At 42.2% G+C, this 22,959-nt stretch overlaps 1 protein-coding gene across 4 annotated transcripts in view; it reads right to left on the bottom strand.

The window, feature by feature from the left end:
- Positions 1-1,152: 1,152 nt before the first annotated feature.
- The window catches only part of Ca5b (carbonic anhydrase 5B), a 101,634-nt gene continuing 79,827 nt past the window's right edge, over positions 1,153-22,959 (bottom strand). For all 4 annotated transcript variants that reach the window (XM_057759820.1, XM_057759818.1, XM_057759819.1 and 1 more), the window contains 5 exons: positions 16,872-16,990; positions 15,297-15,392; positions 13,202-13,264; positions 12,053-12,208; positions 1,153-1,773 (listed from right to left, as the gene is read on the bottom strand). In XM_057759820.1, coding sequence (XP_057615803.1) covers positions 1,594-1,773; positions 12,053-12,208; positions 13,202-13,264; positions 15,297-15,392; positions 16,872-16,990 — 614 coding nt within the window. In that variant the 3' untranslated portion in view covers positions 1,153-1,593. The remainder of the gene's footprint in view (positions 1,774-12,052; positions 12,209-13,201; positions 13,265-15,296; positions 15,393-16,871; positions 16,991-22,959) is intronic.

The following is a 22,959-nucleotide window of genomic DNA, read 5'->3' as shown; positions in this document are numbered from 1 at the left end:
GTTCTGGAGATCGAACTAAGGTCATTAGATTTTCATGGCAAGTATTTACCCACTGAACCATCTCACCAGCCCATTATTATAAAATATATTTTCTATACAGCAAGTTGATAATAAGTACACATATCATATGCTAGCAATAGCAACTAAAGATTAGTACAGGCGTACTCATTGACAAGTCTGAATACAAAAATTCACATCTACATTTTGAAACAAACTATACCTAAAACTATGGTCAATATTCAGGTAGGAGTTACCAGTCTGGGCCCATAGAGATGTTTTCTGAGAAGCCTGTGGTCAGTGTCTATGCCTTTGGTAGATGTTAACATTTTGGCTACAGTACCTGTTTAAAATTCTACAGAACTCTAAGTATTAAAAGATAGCTAAAGCTGAGTGAAGTGGCGCACACTTATAATCCTAGCAGTTAGGAGGTGGAGGCAGGAGAATCGGAAGTTTAAGAGCGGTTTCAGCTAAACAGCAAATTCTAGTCTACCCTGGGCTACATGACACCTTGTTTCAAAAAATAAAAATGATAGCCAAACGTGTCACATCTAATAGTCAAATGTGGTACCTTATACCTCTAATCTAGCACTTGAGAGACTGAGACAAGAGGAACACTGTGAGTTCCTGGCTAGTCTTGACTATAGAGTGAGATCCTGCCTCAAAACACAACACACACACACACACACACACACACACACACAATGTCAGCTATAAGAACACATCATAATTACCAACGGGTTGCTTTAAGAGCAACTTGCATGTCCTGCTGCTATCCCAATGACACATACTATTAACAGCCAAAGAGCAAATGCATTTGGTAAGACAAATGAAAGCCAGGAATCGTGGCCCAAGACTTTAATCCCAGCACTTGGGAGGCAAAGGCAGGAAGATCTCTATGAGTTCAAGGCTAGACAAGTCTACAGAGTAAGTTATGGAACAGTCAGGGGGTACACAGAGACACCTTATCTTAAAAAAAAATAGATGAAATACTCTGAAATCAATAAATGCACGCCTAACCTTTGAATGCCACTTTGAGGTCTGCAGTTCCAAATGATGGTAGCTAAAATTGGGAGCAATACTGTAAGATGAGACAATTTAACAGTTTGAACAAAAGACTGACGTCATTAAATAAAATTCACAAGAACCTCTTGCTGTGGGTTTGTTAAGCTCCTGTATTAAGGCCCAAACAGAAAAATCAAGATGGGTTATTTACATTAAACTTCCATTTTACCAAGCAGAAACTAAACTTTCTCTGACTTTCTGAGAAAGAGAGATTAGAGAAATTTAACATCAAAATCCCTAACTGGCCACTTGAATTGATGTAAAGAAGATTCCTCTGCCTTAATCCTGTCCCAAGGAAAGGTAACCTAAGGTAACCTGATGTTATTCGGTTATGGGCTTTTTTTTTATTGTTTTGTCTCCAAGTCTTTGCTTTACAAGGGTAGAAACTTTGAAATGTTGTTACAAAAATGGAAGGTAAGAAATATAAATGTATACATATAAGTATTATTAAATGCAGAATTTTAAAATAATCTAGTTAAGATTTTAAGTGAATATACATTAAAGCAAGATGCTGCCTAAAATATGAACATCTTAGGGGGTGACTTGGTTGGCTGCTGGCTTGGGCTTCACTTGCATATTGAGCACATAATCATGGCGGAAGGACGAGCGGACAGTACGGTTCATCAGTGGCTGCAGCGGGCGGAAGTTGTCCACCATTCTTTTCTCTTTCTCCCCTTCAGAAGTGACAAGCAGGGTTCGAAACTGCTCAAGCTAGGAACCAAAAACATCAAGAATACCAATCAAAAACGAGCTTTAGTACATGGATAAATGACTTTCATTTTGTTTGTTTTGAGACAGAGTCTCACTTAGAACTCATTACGTAGACCAGGTTGGCTTTGAACTCCCAGAGACCCACCTGTTTCTGTCTCCTAAATGCCCTGACATGCACCACCACACCTGGCTTACCCTCACTTATAGAATTCTATAATACTTCGTCTCTAACTGAATCCAGAAGGAGAACTTATACTTTAATGCCATGTTGTTGGCATGGTTGTGTGACAGCAGTAGCTGTTTGCCAAAAGTGAATTGCATCATCTCTTTGGTTCTGAGGAACGTCAATGGAAAGAAAAAGCTAGAAAAGTAGTATGTACAAAATGGTTCCATTTTGTCACAAAATTATACATAGTATAAAGATAAAAGATCAGATGGATTTACACAAATAATGAACAATACTGAGTGTGAAAATAACCAGTGATTAGAATTATGACAGGTAACATTTTAAATGCTTCATTAGCATCTATTAATTATAGCTAATAATGGGTTTCATTATGAAATTTTCTTATGTGTATATATTTTGATCCTATTCACTGATACTCTCTGTCACTGTTACCTCCCACTTCCAATCTTACTGAGTCTTTTAAAACAAACCATCAGGTTCCGGACAATGAGGGCTGATGAGAAGCCAAGGACAATGGCACTGGGTTTTGATCCTACTTCATGTTCTGGCTTTGTGGGAGCCTAGCCAGTTTGGATGCTCACCTTCCTAGACCTGGATGGAGGGGGAAGGACCTTGGACTTTCCACAGGGCAGGGAACCCTGACTGCTCTTGGGACTGGAGAGGGAGGAGAAGAGGAGTGGGGGGAGGGGGAGGGGGCGGGAGGAGAGGGAGGGAAATGGGAGGCTGGGAGGAGGCAGAAATTTTTTTTTCAATAAAAAAATAAATTAAAAAAATGAAAAAAAAAACCATCAGCCCACCCCTATCCAAATCAAAAACGATGGCATCCTAAGAAACTATGGCAGGGGTTATGAGCCTGGGATCAATGGCCTTTGAACTCCAACAAGTTCAACATAACCAACTCACTCAACAAATTAAGGCTGATCTGACACGGGTACAGGACAGCATCAAAAAACCTCTAGACTTGGGGTCGAAGATACTCAGTGGTTAAAAGCGCTGGCTGTTCTTCTGGAGGTCCTGGGTTCAATTCCCAGCACCCACATGACAGCTCACGACTATCTATAGCAGTAGTCCCATGGGGTCTGGTGCCCTCTTCTGGTGTGCAGACATGCATGAAGACAAAATATGTGAATATTTGTTTATTTATTTTTATTGTTTTGTTTTTGTTTGTTTGTTTGTTTTTTGAGACAGGGTTTCTCTTTGTAGCTTTGGTAGTTTGTCCTGAAACTCTCTCTGTAGACCAGGCTAACCTTGAACTCACAGAGAGCTCCCTCTCTCTGCTTCCCAAGGCACGTGCCACCACTGCCAGCAAGTCTTTAAAAAAAAGAGAGGAAGGAAGGAAGGAAGGAAGGAAGGAAGGAAGGAAGGAAGGAAGGAAGGAAGGAAGGAAGGAAGGAAGGAAGGAAGGAGAAAACAAAAACTCCACCCTCAGTTGGACTCCCTGGCAGTTGGACTAGATCTCATTGTGGAAGCCAGGCAGTGGTGGCACAAGCCTTTAATCCTAGCACTCAGGAGGCAGAGGCAGGTGGATCTCTGTGAGTTCAAGGCCAGCCTGGTCTACAAGAGCTAGTTTCCAGGACAGGTTCCAAAGCTACAGAGAAACCCTGTCTCAAAGAAAAATAAAACCACACAAAAAAACCCAAAGGTCTAATTATGGTAAAAGGGAGGGGAGGGATCTATGCTATGCTATGCTAGTCAAGAAGTATTGTTTCTTTGCTAGTCGAGAAATATTGTTTCTTTGTGAATTTATCAGCTGTCGAAAGAATAAAATCACAAGCCAGATAGCCACCATCAGGCTGGACAGGTTTTGGGAGCCTTGGAGTACATGAATAACATGAATAGCCCCGTGTATTAGGCCTCTTATTATGATAGTTCTAGCTCTAATTTTCAGTCTTTATGTTTTAAAATTCCTCTCTAATCTGTTGCAGCAAGGAGTTCAAGCCCTCATCTCCTCAACTATCACTCAACTCCTCTTGACTGAGGACTACCAACCCCTCAGAGTCCTGGAATCAGAGATCCCCAAAAGCCATATAGTCTCAAGGAATCAAGATACCTCTAAAGTCAAAAGACCCTGGAAAAAAACAAAACAAAACAAAACAAAAAAAACACTTTTTTCTCTCTCCCTTACAATGATCCCCCAACAGCATTAAATCGTTAAGAAATCATTGCTGACCCCATCCATCACTTTTTTCTACGCTTCAGGGTCTGAGATGACAGAGGGCCTGGATGTGAAAACAGGATTTCCATGAAATTACCGATGGCTGTGCGCTCATCCTTCTCGACAGCCACAACCCAGAGGAGAATGTTTGCTGGACAGCTTATCTCCCCAAAATAATCTGTCTGGCTTGGGCAAACAAATTCAGGAAGGAGAGTCTGCAGAGCTGCACATAATCTCCTGAAGCTGCATCATCAACTTCCTCATTCCCAAACCCCACCCCCAATCTCCATAAAGGGTCCCAGCGAGCTTTTCCCCTACAGAAAACCTCTACTCCATGGGAGAGTGCCTATCTTTTTCTGTTTGAAAGAAACAATCTCATCCTTTGAGATGAGATCAGGTCAGACTCTGCTCTCTTTCCCGCCTTCTGTCTCTTTACTCTGTGCTCCAAAATCTAACACTTCCCTCTTCCCAATTACTTTCATGTCTTTAAAAAAACATTATATGACCCACTGAGATTTATTAGGGCCACCTACAGGAGGATGGGCATCTTACCAGTGGCTACACCACTGGGGGAAAGTGTCTCTCCCTCCCCCATTAACTATGTAGAAATCCTCAGGTAACATTGCCTTAATTACTGAATTATCTATGCATACGGGTTGTATTTTTTGTCATCCTGACAAAAACTAGAGTCAGATTAGCACATAGGTAAATCTTGACTAATAACTGATCTGGGAGAGCCCAGACCACTGTAGGCGACACCACCTCTGGGCGGGTGGATGGAGAGTAAGCAGTGCACCTCCATGGCCTGTTTCAGTTTCTCTGGTTCCTGCTTGAGTTCCTGCCCTGGCTTCTCTTAAAAAGGGACTGTAAGCTGTGAAAAATGAAATAAATCCTTCTCTTCCCAAGTTGTTTTCACAAGAAAACAGAATGCAGTACTGGAAATTCCCTCCATAGGCCACTGACCCTCTGGTTTTCTTTTCAGAGTTTTATCAGTCTTTAAACATGAAGGATAACAGCGTAGCAGGCTGAATGTGTAGATCACAAAGGTCAACCTCATGAGCAGTCCAGCTCTGGACTTTGTCTAATGTTTGTAAGTTTCATCATAAGAAATGTTGAAATGAGGTCTAACAAGTTTGAGGGCTTGTGTTCCTTCAGACCTCTGGTTTCTTTTGTGGTTGAAAGAGCGCCATTCGGCTTGCAGTCTAGAAGGATTTCTCTATGAACGTTTATGCTGCTTGTCTGTTTTCCAGTACTGAGGGTTAAATGTGGGGCCACGCATATACTAGGGAAGCAGTTTTCCACTGAGCTGTCTCCCCAGCTCCTATTATGCCATTTTGTACATTTAATATCTTGTGTAAAGTTTGAATGCTCAATCCAACTCCCCTTTTACCACCAAACATTGCCCTTACAGTGTATATTATAGAAGGCCCTGTCCTTTTCCTTCACTGAGTTGAGATACTGTGAGAGCCAAAGTTACAGTTTAAGTTTTAATTACTACTAGGCTTTAGAGATCCCTGACACAAAAATGCCTGTGATCTGCAAGGACAGACAGTTCCTGAAACGCTGGAGGCTACTGCTTATAGAAGATAATAAGCCACATGGTTTGCATTCCCCTAAGCAAGTGTGTTAGGCCCATCTGCAGCAGATGTGCGTGATGTCATATGGGAGGTACGAAGGCAGGACACTTGTCAGGATATATGCTTGTCCCTGATTGGACCTGATGGCAAATGCAATGAACTTTGCAATGCTTTTCCTTCTTAAGCCCTTGCCATACTTGATTCTGGGCCATTTCCTGAGAAACCTGGGTATGGACGTGGCCAGATCCCATCCACCCAGCCAGTATTTAATTAAAGCTTGCTTCTAATTTGGCTTTTAAACTGTGGTAGTGGTTTTATTCTCAATTGGTGGGATTAACAATACCACCTTCGTTCATCATAAAGTAAATTCTCATATGTAGTTGGACACATTTTTGAACTTCCAACTTTCTTCTTGAAAGGCTGATTTTCTCTATCAATGAGAACGAGGCTGTGCAGATAGCTGCTTAAGTATGTCTGTGAGGGTGTTTCCCAGAAGAGGTCAGGATTTGAACTGGGGGACTTAGTAAAGCAGATGGTCTTTTTTTATGAGGGTGTCAGTGACTGTGGAGAGCCTGAATAGTACAAAAAAGTAAAGGGTTAACTTTGCTGTCGATAACTGTCTTTTTGTTTTGTTTTGAGAAAGGGTCTTAAATAGCCTAGGCTGGTCTCGAACTGCTATATAACTGAGGGTAGCCTTGAACTCCCGATCTTCCAGTGATCACAGCTCAAGTGCTGGTATTATAGGCTGTACCACAACATCTACTTTGTGTGAAATTAGAGAACTGACTGTATTAGGTCCCAATAGACCAACATAAAGATCAAATGGAGAAGCTGGGTGTGGTGGCTCCTCAATCCCAGCACTAGGGAGACAGAGGACAGAGGCAGGCAGATCTCTGTGAAGTGAGATCAGTCTGGTCTACACAGAGAGTTCCAGGTCGGCCAGGGATACATAATGAGATCCTGTCTCAGAAAAAGAAAAAAATCAAGATGGAGTCACAATAGGCTTCCATTTTACCAAGGGGAAACTAAACTGTTTATCTAATTTTCTAAGAAACAGAAATTAGAGAAATTTAACAGTGAAATCCCGAACAGGCCATTTCAATTGGCCTTGTAATGAAGATGCCTCTGCCTTAATCCTGTTACATGAAAGGGTAACCTGAGGTCACCCAGAGTTTTTTGGTTGTGGATTGTTTTCCTATTATTTTGCCTGCCTTTTTTCTGTCTTTACAAGTCCCACCATGACTGCTTTTGAACTGAGCCATCAATCTGCCTCTGCACTGGGAGCTCCTAGTTCTCAGGTCTTGAAGCCTAGACTAGAAGGCCCATTGTTGGCTTTCCAGGTCTCAGGCCCTGGAGCTCACCTTGCCGGTAAGCTTCAGGCTGTAGATTGTCCAGTGGCCCTGCCTGAGGAGCTGCAGTCAGCAATGGAGCTTATGAGCCTCAGCCTACCAGACAACAGAGCTACGATGGGTACACGCTGGAGAGGGATTGCTTCCAGCAAGCCCCTTTCTTCTGCTGTGTTTTCTCCTGCTTGCTGCTGCCAGGTTCCTGGTGTGTTGGGCATGGTGTGACTACCAGGTGAAAGGATCCCACTGTGCCTAGGATAGTGGGATGGTCATGGGAAAATCCCACTTCTCACTGAGCATTTTACTTGCCGATCATAATGAAGATGACTTTTATAGGAGCAATGGTGACAGCCATGATTTAAAGATACAGGTGCTTAAGACAGAAAAGATGATTAGGGAAATGGTTTAGGTTAGTCTGCCAATTGCTGTAATAAAACATACAAAAAAGGGCAAAATTAGGCTAGAAGTCACTTTCCCCTTTGTTAGATGTGAGGTTTGCTGAGGATGGAAAATAACAATAAGGAAGTTTCAGTGCATTTACAGACCCGTACATGAACTCTGCCTGTGGGCAAACAAGCTGATGATCAAAGAAAGCAGTTATGTCCCCACACCCAGGGTTAGGCCTGAGTCCCTTGGTCATGTAGCCTACAGAATTAATCACGGTCCTGGTGTGCACCCTGAAAAAACAAAGCTGTGAGAGGAAATTGAATGCCCCTATTGTGTGTAAGCAAAAACAGATGGTAAGCTACACCTCTTGTTTAAAGCTTTATACGAATCTGCTGCACTGAAACCTGAAACAGCTGCAGGCCAGTACAAAGGAACTGGCTGCAATCCACTGGCTTGCTTAGACCTTTGCTAATAATGAAGAAATCATTGTTTTGGGAGAAAGATGTTATGGCGGGAAAATTAATACAAAGAAAAATGTTGAACTACTTGTGGGCTTCTACAAAATAAAAACCCTGTAACTTGTGATTATGATATGATTTCTTCCTTTGTAAAGATTTTAATTTGTTTCTGGAAAATATGTAATTGTGGTTGTGAGGTAATCTTTTCTTGCATAGAAACTTTTGGCTTAGGTGGTATAAAAGGGATAAGAGAAAAATAAAGAGGCAGAAGAAGAAAGAGAAAAATAAAATGAACAATTAAGTTTTGCCCCCTCGGATAAACCTCTTGTGTATATGTTTAGTAGTGGCCGACTTCCCATCGCTCCAGTTTCTCTAACCTGCTGAAGCTGGTTCTTCCGTAGTAGACAGCAAACCAGAAGACTTCTCAGCCTCCATAAGCACATGAGCATAAGACGCCATATTCAAAAGAACCTAGGCTAATTCATTCCCACTTTCCCTTCCTTCCTTCTTCACGCCCTTCTCTCTCTCTCTCTCTCTCTCTCTCTCTCTCTCTCTCTCTCTCTCTCTCTCTCTCGTGTGTGTGTGTGTGTGTGTGTGTGGTGTGTGTGCCTTTCATTGGCTTTATTTCTATTTCTAACTGCTTTTCTTGATTGTTTGTCTTATTCCTGTGCCAGAAATCTCCCTGGCTATTTATGCATATCTGTTTTGACTAAAATTTATGTCTAGGGGGCTGGAGAGGTGGTTCAGTGGTTAAGGGTGCTTGTCATTTTTTCAGAAGATCCAAATTTAGTTCCCAGCACACATGCTGAGCAACTCAGCCTCTAATTTGAGTTCAAGTGGATCTGGCACCCCTTTTCTGGCTTCTTTGTGAGTGCACACATGCACACATTCAAAAACAGAATGAAATGAGGCTGAAGAGATGGTTCCGCGGTTAGGATCACTTGCTGCTCTTGTAGAGAATCTGAATTCAGTTCCCAGCAAACACATGGAGACTCACAACCATCCATAACTCCCATTATAGTATATCCAAACCTTCTTCTGGTCTCTTTGGAAACTAGTCACAGTATGGTATATACATATACAAGTAGACAAATATTCATATACATAATTTTTTAAAAATAAAACCTTTTAAAAGTAATGTGGTCACTTTAAGTCCTGATGACATGTTTATTGGAGCTACATTAAATTATGGAGACTAAACAATTCATGGAAAATATAACAACTTAAGGAAAACTAACATCATTATGATGTCATCCTGGCCAGTAATGAAGTTAATTAAGTCTTCTTCAATATCCTAAAAGATTTTAAGTTTTATGGTTAGCATTTCTTGTTCAAACTGCTCAAATGTATTTTTCAGTTTATTCTGATCATATCTATGACTTTTTAAATTATATCTTTGTGTCATGTCTTTTAACTGACATATAGTTGATATATATCTTTATTTCTATATATTAACACATTGCACCAACTGTTAAATTATTTCATTTTTGCATTTTTAACTGTTTTCCTCACTTAGCTTTATTTTTCGATCTGATCATATGGGCCATTTCTACAATGTTTTCTGTCTTTTGTTTTTGAGACAGGATCTCACTAGTGTTGGGATTAAAGGCATGTACCAACATACCTGGCTCTATAACATATTTTTTAAGAGAGAGGAGTAGTTTTGATATATTGCTCAGCCCAGTTTTGAACAGCTAGGCTCAGACAATCCTTCTGCCTCAGCCTCCTGAGTAGCTAGGTCTGTAGGCATGCACAGTATATAGATAATTCTAGAATATAATTTAATATAACATTTAATATGGTAACAGTTATTTTCAGGTGTACCTGTAATCCCAGCATTTGTAAGGTAGAGTTCAAAGTCATCTTTGGCTACATAGTGAGTTGGAGGCCAGAATAGGGCTACATGAGGCAAAAAAAAAAATACTTCCATATAACACATAATTATTGGAATTCTGTATCCATGGGTTCCACATAAATATTAGGAAAAATACTGTTGATAGTGAGGAGGCAGAAACAGGAGCATCATTGTAATTTCAAGGCCAGTTTGGTCTACACAGTGAACTCTAGGCCAGCCAGGAAATTGCTTCTATTGACCATCTACAGAGGCTTTTCTTGACATTACTCTCTAACCAATACAGTAGAAAAATTACATAGTATTTCTACTGTATGGCAATATAATCTCAAAAAGTAATATAGAGGTGATTTAAAGTATATTGCAAGGTGTGTGTAGGATACATGCAAATGTTAAAATCTTATGCAGTTCCATATAAGAGACTTGGGGTTTTGGAACCAGTCTTCCACAGTTACCAATGGATGAATGTATTTGTTTTCTAAATTATTTTATTTTTATTTATGAGCGAGAGAGTATGCCACTTGTGTATGCTATCTATGTGGGTTAGAAGAGGACATTCAATGCCCTGGAACTGAAGTTACAGGTGGCTGTGAACTCTCTGACATGACCGCTTGGATCTTAACTCCTGGCCCCTGGAAGAGCAGCAAGTGCTCTTAACTCCTGAGCCATCTCCCTAGCTCCTGTATTTACTTTTGAACTAAGATCACCATGTTAAGGAAGTCTCGATTCATGTGTATTTTAGTACAAATTATTACGAACAGAATAGCAAGGTACACAGAGCTAAGGAAGGGGACTGAGGCAAGAGGATCCCTGGGAGTTTGAGGACAGCCTGGTCTACATAGTGAGTTCCAGAACAGAGAGGGCTAGATAGACAGACCATATTTTAAAAAACAAGAAATGAAACTAAACGAAAAAAATCTAGAGGCTTTAGGGGATTTCCTTCAACCCACTAGCTCACTCCTATTTGAGGGAGTATTACTTTCTCCTTCTTAATAAACTTCTATTTCTTTGATAAAAAAAATAAAGACTTTACAACTGTCATTAAGAGTCTCCGGAAATGAGGGCCAGGGATGTGGCTAAGCGGTAGACTACTTGCCTAGCATGCACTAGGTCTTAGGTTCAATTCTCAATACCATTTTTTAAAAAAGAGTCTGGCTGGTGTACGCCTTTAATTCCAGTACTCAGGAGGTAGAGGCAGGTGGATCTCTGTGAGTTTAAGGCCAGCCTGGTCTACAAAGCAAGTTCAGGACAGCCAGGGCTATACAGAGAAACCCCTGTCTCAAAAAGCCCAAAAAAAGAAACACAAAATTCTGGCAATGTTAATATTTTTCTTTAGGTGGAGTCACTGATACCACGAATTTTCTTACTATAATAAACAGGCATCCAGGGTTGGCTCAGCAGTTAAGAGAGTTTGGAACCAGTAACAACTATCCCTCTGCTTCTGATAAACTGCTGGATTCTGTTTCTAACATTGTATTTTACCTCTTTTCCTTTCTGATCAGTCTCAAATTCACTTTGGTAGGGCCATCACTGGTAGAGTCAGTTATATTGCCTTCATAAAAGGTTTGGAAGGTTTTGCTTATTTCTCGTGAAAAGGATTCGTAATCAATATATATCCTACACAGCAAGTATGAGAAAATATTAGAAATTATCTGTTTGGAGTGTGTGTGTGTGTGTGTGTGTGTGTAGGGAGGTGTTACAGGGGATTGAATCCAGAACTAAGCTAGATCCCAAACCCATGAGCAAATATCATTGCATTTTAGTAGTAAACTAAACAAGGCTTTGTGTATAGGTATAGTAATCATCACTTCAACTGATTTTCTAAGCAAATATAGACCACAGGTTTAAATAATATTCAGTTTTCTTCATAGTCATTGTTAGTCTTCTGGACTTTTACTGCAGAATTCCCTTGAGTATTATAAATGCTCTGGACATTTCCAGCTCACCCTTTCCTTCACCGGGGTCTTGATTTTACATAGAGATTCACAGTTACAGAGGAAGCACACAATTCCTAAGCAAATATAAAGGCAAATCACTATGTCCATGTCCTTCTGTGCTTTAAGTCTTTATCCTGGTTAAGGCTAGAGATACAGAAGCAAATGCTTGCCTAGTCTGTGCAAGGCCCTGAGTTCAATCTCTACCACCACAAGACAATAAAACAAGCACAAAAAAAAAGTTCTTTAAAGTTCCAGGCCAGCCATGGCTACATGAGACCCTACTTCTCCCAAAACAAACAAGCAAAACTGATGTTAAGATTAGAGCCAAGCTTGAACAGACAGACGAGCATTTCCTTGGATGGAAGATGTGCAAGGAATACCTGATCATGATCAACCTCTACTGGCTGCTTCTTAATGATCCAGGTAACAGACTCGGAGAGGGGCGGTGTAGTGAGAGACCCAGAGTAGGTCCAGTAATCTGGGCAAGCAGGCATCAGACAAGAAGGGTCAAATGATCCGAATTCTGCCAGGGTGTCCTGTCCAAGAGAAGGAGTTGTTATTTATTGGTCAAAGTTACTCAGGTATCAAAGGGTGAGGCAGTGACTCCCATGGGTTGTCCAGGGACTAACAGTGGTCCAGGGCATGTCCAGGGACTAAGGGTAGCTTCTAAAACAGCCATCACTACTTCACACAAAATCACACTGTGGATTTCTGATAGTTCTCCCCGAGAAAAACAACAAAAAATGTTTTTTCCTTTAATTCTGTTGGGGGGTATTAGGTAGTGGCTGCTCATAAACAGAAGGTGTCTCTTCTTCAAGAGAAACTAACAGATTTGTCCTTTTAAAACTAGCCCAGAGCTGAGGGTGTAGCTCAGTGCTAGACTGCTTGCCTAGCATGCTCAAACACTGAGTTCCATCCTGGCAGAGAAAGGGAGGGAAGGAGAAAGTGGGGAGGAAGGAAAGAAGGAAGGAAGGGAATGCCAGAATCCTGAACTAAGAAGAGAAAAAGAGAAAAACAAGAAGGGAGGGAGGGAAGGAGGGGAATAGGAAGACAGAGAGAAGAATGGTGTACTGATTTCCGGGAAGCAGCCCATATGGGATTCTGAATACTGAGGAATTCATCTTGGCAGTTGGACAGAGGACACAGAGCGCTTCACTCTAGACAAGTTAAGTTTCTGTACAACTCTTCTCTCTGCCTACTCATGGGAGGTAACTAAAGAAAAGAAGGTTGTTCTGAGTGTTCCTACAAAGATGGAAAGGGAGTTGTCAGGAAAGAGTAGATCCCCGGTTAGCATGCACTCAGCAAAACCACAAAGCTCCACCAAGGTCATTTCTCCTGTGCCTTGCAGGGTTTAACCACAGGATGGTCATCATCAATGCACCCTCATCCATGCCAGGTCTCCTCCTGCAGCAGTGTGGAAAGAGACCTGAATGTAGTTTGTTTAATTTGTCTTCCTGCTTCTAAGTGTATTATCTACTTCGAGTTTCAAATATAAGATAGACTTCAGGTGATGTAAGGGGGAAGATTACCTTGTGCTTAATTGATGGCAGAGTGTCCACCAATTTCTGTAGTTCTTTATGATGTTTGCCTAGCTGAAAAAATAAAAGGAGAAGAAATATTATGTACAATGGCCATTTCGCTGTAGAAACTCAAATAGGATGCGAGTCAAAATTAACCACCTGGTGGTTACATATAAACAAACCACAGGGCTGAAACTAGATTTCAGATGGTAATTACAAATATTATAAACAACACTAAATTAAATTAGACTGAGAGCAAAATGAACAGGCTGTTTGCTGGCAAGAACAGCCTGTCTACAGAGAAAGGTGCCTCCTGTTCCCATTAACTATCATTTCTTATGCTGCATTATAAATGAATAAAATTATAAATTACCCTACATTTTCACTAACCTCACCCTTTTAAGACAGGGTTTTAGCATGTAGCCTCAACGTCTCAAACTAAGCATATTCTTTTTTTTTTAAATATTTATTTATTCATTTATTATGTATACAATATTCTGTCTGTGTGTATACCTGCAGGCCAGAAGAGGGCACCAGACCCCATTACAGATGGTTGTGAGCCACCATGTGGTTGCTGGGAATTGAACTCAGGACCTTTGGAAGAGCAGGCAATGCTCTTAACCTCTGAGCCATCTCTCCAGCCCAAACTAAGCATATTCTAAGTGCTCACGTGCCCCAGATGACTTGTGCCTTCTCTATTTGGCTGTGTATTTTTAAGATCTATTTTATTTTTTATTTTTATGTATGTCTGTCTGTCTGAGTAGGGATCTGTGCATGTGGGGCAGATGCCCATGGAGTACAGAAGCGGGTATTGAATCCAATGAAGCATGAGTTATAGGCAGCTGTGAGCAGCCTGGTGTACATGCTGGGAACTGAATATCACATCAGCAAGCACTCTAGAGCACCAAGCCATTGCTCTAGCCCCTGTAGCACATTTTTAGACCATTTGAAACACACTCATAATAGTTATTGGTTTTTAACTACTGCTGATTTTTTCATCTATATGTAGAACACATATATTTTTAGACAGTCTCACTACATAGTCCTGACTGGCCTCAAACCCACAGAGATCCACCTGCCGGTACCTCCTGAATACTGGAATTAAAAGTGTGCGGTACCATACTTGGCCTGGTACTAATACTCTTTTTAAAATGTTAATTATGCAGGATAGTGAACTCCGTTGTGAAATTTCCATACGCACATATCATATACTTCAATTATATCCATTCCTCTTCCCCTCCCCCCTCCTCAGCTTTCCTATTGATCCCAATGTTTTGTTCGTTTGTTTGTTTGTTTGTTTTGTTTTTCTCTGTGTAGCCCTGGCTGTTCTGGAATTTACTCTGTAGACCAGGCTGACCTCGAACTCACAGAGATATCTCTGCCTCTGCCTCCTGAGTGCTGGGATCAATGGCGTGTGCCATCATGCCTGGCAGCACTCTTAAAACTCTGAGATTTCTCAGTAGTCCCTCTTCTTAAACTTTTTGAGACAAATTCTCATGTTGTAGCCCACGTTAATGTTTAATATATCAGCAATGCTACTGCTTCAGGCTTCTGAGTGCTAGATTTAAAGGCATGCACCACCATGCTTAGCCCAATGTTCTTTTGTACTTTTTTTCTTTTTTAAGATTTCTTTTTATTTGTTTTAAGTGTATGTGCGTGCATACATGTGCATGAGCATAGGGAGGATTGATGTGCATTTGAGTGAAGGCATCCAATAGCCTTTAGTAATAAATTGGTGAATGTAGGTACTGGGAACTGAACTGGGATCAACTATGTGGGTAGTACATGTTTTTAACCATTAAGCAATCTCTACAGATATTTTTCTTTTTAGTTCTAAATTTTCTTCAGATAAGTAGCTTATACTGTAATATTCTATCTTTTCAGTGTAAGATACAATAGACCATCTGAACCTGATGAGATGGTTGGCTTGCTTGTTTGCTTGCTTGCTTGCTTGAGGCAGGGTCTCTCTGTATAGCCTGGCTGTCCTGGAACTCGTTATGTAGACTAAACCGGCATGGAACTCACAGAGTTCTGCTTGCCTCTGCCTCCCAAGAGCTGAGATTGAAGGTGTCCCATCGTGCCCAGCCTGAGCGTTTGTTTTTACCTTTAAAAATACACCTATCACAGCCAAGCCATTTTCTTCCAGGGCTGCATCCTCAAAGGTTTCAAATTTGACTGCATTCCAATGTACCAAGTGCAGCTGAAACAACAGGAAAAGCGAGGTTTATATAAGACCATGCAGGGCGGCACCAAACTAAACAGACAGCCCCATCCAACATGGAACATTTAATCTGGTTTCATCTCCTAAAATAGAGCCACTGAGAAAAGTATGTGGCGGTCTGGTGCGAAGTGAGAACAACATAAAGAATGGGAAGGGGACATTGTGGCAAGAAGAGCAATATTACTTTGAAAGAGAGGGATTTGTTAGGAGAGAAAAATAAAATTCACATAGGAAAATAACTTTGCAATGACGGATCAACATTTTCTTCATCCCCACCCTGATTTGCATGAAATACTAATATCCCAAATCCATTTGCATCTCAAGGCAAGAAGATGTTTATATTACGAGAAATATATTCTCCCTGTGAAAATTAGATGGGCGCTAGAGACAAATTTCTTCTTGGAGGGATGATCACTTAAAAGGTTTTCATTTTTAGCACACTTAAAACTAAATTGAGGAAAAAGTTGCAAGAAGAAATTCTATTTGCAAAGAGAAATCCTATTTCCTTGTGCTCTGCTTGCATCTCCATATCAATCATTCTTCGCCCCCCTTTCTCAAACCAGTGCATTCCCATCACCTAACCTCCCAAGTGGGCCACTTCGAGGTCCCAGTTAGCTCTCCGTCCTGAAGACGAGCCCAACTGCAAGTTCTGGTGCTTTGGCACTCTGACTTCAGAACCCTTCGATAATCTTACTGTTTCTCTCATTTTCTGTTGCCATGGCCTTCACTGAGGGCCCACCGGGATTAATCCGTTTTACAACTCTACAGAAACTTATGGCTTTAGGAAAGACTGCACCTAACTCAGAATTCAGAACGAATTTCATTCTAATTTTCAATATTTATTTATTTTATATTTTATGTGTCTGAGTGCTTTGCTCGCATGTATGTCTGTGTATCATGTATGCGCCTGGTGCCTGCTGAGGTCAGAAAAAGGTATCAGATCCCCTGGGACTGGAGTTATAAATGGTTGTGGTACCATATGGGTGTGGGGAACTGAACCCAGGTCCTCTTGCAAGAGCAACAAGTACTTTTAACCGCTGACCTGTCTCCCCAGCCCCAGAATGCAGTTTCATCATCTTAAGGTTCCTTTCAGGTGTACTATTCCGAATGGATATAATTTTTACATGTATAAAATGGGAAGGCTCAAGCCTGTCCCCAGCAAGCTAAACAGGATTTAAAGCGTCACCTGGGACTTGTTGGTAATTTCTGTGAACTAGAAACCCAGAACTCTCCCCACTTACACACACACACCCATTGTTCTCTGGGACCTTTTCAGCATACTTCTGATGTTCCAGCCAGGTCTGAACACCTTTAATCCCAGCACTTGGGAGGTGGAGGCAGGAGGATTTCTGTGAGTTCAAAACCAGCCTGGTCTACATAGTAACCTCCAGGACAGCCAACACTACAGGAAGATCTCATCTTAAAAAAAATTAGAGGATGAAAGGAAAAGAAACATACCTCTGCTGGGTAGCATTTGTTGTCCACAGTGTGCTCGGAACCCCAAGCATCAATGGCCCCCCAGTGAAAATGAAATTGCTTCAATCGGTAGTTGTGTTCCAGGGGTCCTCCCTCAATCACTGAAATGACACATCCAGCAATTCAGGAAACGTGGAGAAAGGGTGGACCCTGTCCTTGAATCGTTTGGAGTACACCATATCACGTACAAGTATTTATAAAACTGATTTCCACAAAGTAAACACTGTATAAAGATTCGGCCGAATAATATCAAGACTGAATCACGTACCAAGCAACATGCAAATGGTAAACACTAGATTTCAGGTTATTTTAATTAATTTAATTAATTAGACACAAGTTTTCATGTATCCCAGGCTGGTCTCAAACTCACTATATAGTCACGGATGACCATGAACCTGAATTTACATTAACCTCCGGAGTGCTGGGATTACAGTTTGTCTTATTTTTCATGTGTAGTTATTGGGCCTAGTTTCCATTGTGTGAAATAAAAATGCAAATTTCTCTTGATGTACTTATCCAATGCAATGAGATAAAACTAAACTATGCGGACAAAAGCTATTCGACAAAGATTTTAAATTCACTTAGGCCAGCCTTCCCTCAAACTAGGAATTAGTCTGGCTGAGCCTCCCAAGAGCTGCCTCTAAAGGTGTGTTTCGTTCTCTTTCTTGGAAAAAAGTGAAGGCATTTATTTGTGTTTGTGTGTGTGTCAGACACCATCAGACTTGGCAGTATGCATCTTCACCTTCACCTGCTGAACCATCTCACCAGCCCCATTCTTTTTTTTTTTTTTTTATACACTAACACCCTCCTTTTCAACTTTTGGGGTTTTGTTATTTTTGAGTTAGGGTTTCATTGTTACCCCGGGTACAACATGGGCCCAAGAAGGGAAAAAAGTCACTCTCCCATCCGCTTTGAGCTGCACTGATCCCCACCCCCAACTTTGCTAAACCATTCTCATTCCTTCGGTCTCATCAGAGTCTAGCAACATCTGTACATGGTCAAACCAATCCAGCAGCGCTACAAGCACCCATCTTGTGTATCCTTTTTATTTAAAAGGTTTTTTCATTTTATATATCAGCCACAGTTCCCCCTCCCTCCCCACCTTCCCCCCAACCCCTGCTCCCAAGCACTCCTCAGAAAGGGTAAAGTCATGATCTTCAGCGTGTACTGTGTCGTGAGTTGCAACTTCTGTGCACAAATGGTGGAGTCTAGCAACCCCAAGGACCAAATGCACTGAGGTAGCGGGCAGTGTTCCCCTCTGTATCTTACTGGCTTCTAAAGTTTTCTCACATGATGTCTTCTTTTGAAAAAACGGTTTTGCCAAGCATAGTGGTACACACCTTTAATCCCAGCACTCAGGAGGCAGAGTAAGTGGCTCTCTGTGAGTCTACACAGTAAAACCCTGTCCGAAAAAAAGTGGGAGGTGGGACAAAAGACATTTTCGTTAAGAAGCAGGTAAAGCCACCAAGGATGATTTTTCTTTGGAGGGCAGGGGTGATGTAGAGTTAATGGCCCAAAACATTATTTTAATAGGAGCTATGAACTGAAATAAAAATGCTCTCTTCCCCGGAAAATATTACTGTCTTTGAAACTGGGTTTCATGTAGTAGAGGCTGGCTTTGCTTTCACTGTGTAGCAGAGGATGGCCTTGAACCTCTGATCCTCCTGCCTCCATCTCCCAAGTGTTGAGATTACCCGTGAGTGCCACCAGGCTTGGTGTGTGTGTGTGTGTGTGTGTGTGTGTGTGGTTTTGTTTGTTTGCTTGCTTGTTTGCTTGTTGTGGTGCTAATGCTTGCTCGACTTTGTGTACCCTGGACAAGCATTCTAACAAGTGAGCCACATGCCCAGCTCCATTTTTCCAAAGCTCTAAACTGTGAACATGGTTTTGTCAAATATTTCATCTAATCTTCTGAATAAAATTAAAGTTCTAGCTGGGTGGTGGTGGTGCACGCCTTTAATCTCAACACTTGGGAGGCAGAGGCAGGCGGATCTCTGTGAGTTCGAGGCCAGCCTGGTCTACAAGAGCTAGTTCCAGCACAGCACAGGCTCCAAAGCTACAGAGAAACCCTGTTTCGAAAAAACAAAAACCAAAAAAAAAAAAAAGGAGGTTCTAATCCTATGGACTGGGACTGAATAAGCATGGGTTGAAACTGGACTCTCTGAACATGGCGGACAATGAAGGCTGATGAGAAGCCAAGGACAATGGCACTAGGTTTCGATCCTAATACATGAACTGGCTTTGTGGGAGCTTAGCCTGTTTGGATGCTCACCTTCCTGGACCTAGATAGAAGTGGGAGGACCTTGGTCTTCCTGTAGAGCAGGGAATTTGGACTGCTCTTCAGTATCGAGAGGGAGGGGGAGTGGACTAGGGGGAGGAGAAGTGGAGTGGGGATAGGGGGAGGGGAGCGGGGGGAGGGGGCAATATGTGGGAGGAGGGGGAGGGAAATGGGAAACGGGGAGCAGTTGGAAATTTTAATTAAAAAAGAATAAAAAAAGAAAAAAAAAAGAGTCACAGAGGAAAGGGCCCATTTTTTCTCTTCTTTCCCTAGGACAACCCTGAAAACATATCCTGGACCTTGACTATTTGCTGCCTCCAAAGACGATGAACAAAACAAAGCAGAGAGGAGATGTCACCAACAAAGTGGCTGTGAGGGGAATGAAAGGTAGAACTGCCCTCAGGGTGTTCCATTTTACCACATAGCACTGCTTCACACCACACTAAAGACATTTTAAAATCCGACTGCCAAAATTTCAAGCTGGAAATTTTCAGGGCTAGGACGGTAACTCCATGGTTAAACTGCTGGTGGCCAAGTGTGAGGACTAAAGGTTGCATCCCCAGAACTCAGGTGGAATGCTAGGTGAGTGGGTGGATGAGGTGACTCACCTGTAATTCTACCCTAGGAAGCAGAGACAGGAGATTGCCAGAGCAAGCTAGCTAGCAAGACTAGCATCGGCGGCAAGCTCTGGTTTTGAGTCCAATCAATAGGGAGGAAGAGCGATGATCCCTGGCACCAACCTAAGGCTTCCACAAGTACATGTGCTACCACGAGCATGCAAAAACCATGCACACCAAACACACATGAAAACTGGCAACAGGAAACAAATTAAAGCTGAACAATTTCTTACAAACATACGTATTTTCAACCTGACTTGTATCCGTGAGACTCCTCTGGCCATGATGGGCACACAATCTTATTGGACCTCAGGCCGGGTGGGTGAAAAGGCTGCCCCCTTGGAGTAGAACCACCTGTTCCTCATTGCTACTGTTTCCTTCAAACTCAGCCAGTCTCACTAGTTCTCATTAGCTTCTTGGCCTGTAGATACACAGCCACACTGTGAGTCCTGGGAACAAAGTGGTTAAAGCGCTAGCATTGGCTCCGGCACTTTCCAAGTTACAACCCCCTTGGTGTGCTTAGCATCATATCTGTGTAAACTGGACAACAGGGGGAGGCAATGCAGAGAAGGGTTCTACCATATAATACTGTGGAGAAGATGAACTCTGAAGGGAAAGAACTTTGGCTTGAACCTGTTGGCTGTTTGTAATTGAGAAGCAGTAGGCAAGGAGTTAGATATGAGGTAACCAAGGAAATAGGAGCTCTGTGTTGGGAGTTGTGTCTCTTGGTTAAGGAGGGAGGTGAGACATGAAGAAACCAATGAAACTGTGACTGCACACTGGGAGCTTAGCCTCCTATGACTCTCAGTGCCCTGTTGCGGTTAAACATCCTTGAAGCTGCAGTTAGGTTTGTCCCCATGTATCAGAAACCCAGGCCACAGGAAACAAAGGGACCAACTTCCACCCTGCTTGCTTGCTTGCTTGCTTGCAAAGCCTGATAGAGCTTGCACGGAAACAGACTCTTTGCTAGTGAGCGAGCATACTTGCCAACTGAGGAAGTTCATACATGATATCACTCTGTAAGTTTACCAAAATAATTTATTTTTTTTAAAGTTAATGTAGAACCTAAATAGGGAAGGGGAGCTGAAAAGGTTTTGGAAAGCATTCTTACTAGATTCGCCACCTCCTGGTGCCCATAAAAGTATAAAGTGAGACACGATTGGGTAGGCAGCACCCTTAGGAGAAATATGGGACCCTCCTCTCCTCCTCCTGAATGCCAGCAAGAATTTCAAGAAAGTTGACTAAGTTGATGACAGGGACCATCCATGTCAGTGCAGGGATAATGTAGTATCCTCCACTGTTGTGGAATATTACCGTGGCTATGTAAAGATGTGTTACATTTCATTATGCTGCAGAATATTACTTTAACTATGCAAAGATGTGTTACATTTATTTATACTGCGGAATATTACTTTAATTATGCAAAGACGTGTTACATTTGTTTATGTTGCATTTGTTTAACTATGGAAAGATGTGTTGCATTTGTTTTTACCTTGCCTGCCTAAGGTCTACTTGGTCTAATAAAAAGCTGAAGAGCCAATAGCTAGGCAGTAGAGGGATAGGTGGAGCTGGTGGGCAGAGAGAATAAGTAGGAGGAGAAATCTGGGACTGGGAGAAAAAAAGAGAAAGAGAGGGAGATGCCCGGGGCCAGCCAGCCAGGCAGCCGCTAGTCACTCAGATATGGGAGAAGCAGGAAAGTAGGACAGACAGAATGAAAGAAAGGTAAAAAGCCCCAAGGCAAAATATAGATGAAGAGAAACAGGCTAAATTAATTTATATGTGGGACAAGCATTTATAAATAATAATATGTCTCCAAGCTATGATTTGTGGGCTGGTGGTCTGAGAAAGACTGTTACACTCCCCCTCTCTTTGTCGTAATCACCACATGTACTCATTAAGACCAGCTAACTGTGTGTGGCCTTCTCAGCGGGTATCATGGTTAAATTTTTGCTTCTTCTTCTTCTTCTTCTTCTTCTTCTTCTTCTTCTTCTTCTTCTTCTTCTTCTTCTTCTTCTTCTTCTTCCTCCTCCTCCTCCTCCTTCTCGTCCTCTTCCTCTTCCCCTTCCTCCTCCTCCCCTTCCTCTTCCTCCCATTCCTCCTCCTCCTCTTCTTCATCCTCCTCTTCCTCCTCCTCTTCTTTTTCCTCCTCCTCCTCCTCCTCCTCCTCCTCTTCCTCTTCTTCTTCTCCTTCTCCCCTTCCTCCTCCTCCCCCTCCTCCTCCTCTTCTTCTTTTTTTTTTGGTTTTTCGAGACAGGGTTTCTCTGTAGCTTTGGTGCCTGTCCTGGAACTAGCTCTTGTAGACCAGGCTGGCCTCGAACTCCCAGAGATCCGCCTGCCTCTGCCTCCCGAGTGCTGGGATTAAGGGCGTGCACCACCACTGCCCGGCTTCTTCTTCTTTTTTCTTTTGATTTTGAGACAGGGTTTCTCTGTGTATCCCCAGCTGTCCTGGAACTCACTCTTGTAGATCAGGCTCGCATGGAACTCACAGAGATATGCTTGCCTCTCTGCCTGGTACTGGTACTAAAAGTGTGCACCCCTGTACCAACTTGTGAGTTTAAAAGTCAACATGCTACAACCCAGAAACACTTGCGAATGGAGTCTCAGTTGATAAATTGGCAGGTCAGGTTGGCCTATGGGAATGTCTGTAGCCAACTGACTGTTAATCGAGGTGGGAAGACCCACCCTAAATACGACTGGCACCATGACTTGGCACCACTTGGATGGTATAAGAATAGAGAAAACTAGCCAGGGAGAACCAGCAAACAATGATCCAAGCATTTCTCTCTCTGCTCTTGACCATGGGTGTGAAGCTGTAAGTCTCTGCCTGCTTTCCCTCCAGTGATGGACTGTAAGCTGGAACCATAAGCCAAATAAGCCCTTCCTTCCCTGTGTTGTTTTTTGTTAGGATATTCTTAGAGCGACAGAAATAAAACTAGAACAGGGACCCGGATAACAAAGCCATACTCCGAAAAGGACAGCAGTGTGGCACTCACATGCCTTCTAGTCTAGAGTAGTGAGTTTCTGGTAGGTAGGTTGTGTTGCCTCTTCAGTCATGTCAGGTTTTAATAGCGTCTTCTTTAATGTTTGCTTGGTCCACCTAACTGAACCTTTGTCGATGCTGTTGCTCCTTCCAAAGAACCACTTTTTCATTCCTTTGATCTCTGTTCAGCTCATTATC

Source organism: Chionomys nivalis, chromosome X (assembly GCF_950005125.1).
Source record: "Chionomys nivalis chromosome X, mChiNiv1.1, whole genome shotgun sequence".
NCBI classification, from domain to species: Eukaryota; Metazoa; Chordata; class Mammalia; order Rodentia; family Cricetidae; genus Chionomys; species Chionomys nivalis.
The sequence above is the reverse complement of the archived record's forward strand: the minus strand, read 5'-3'. Positions and strand labels throughout refer to the sequence as shown.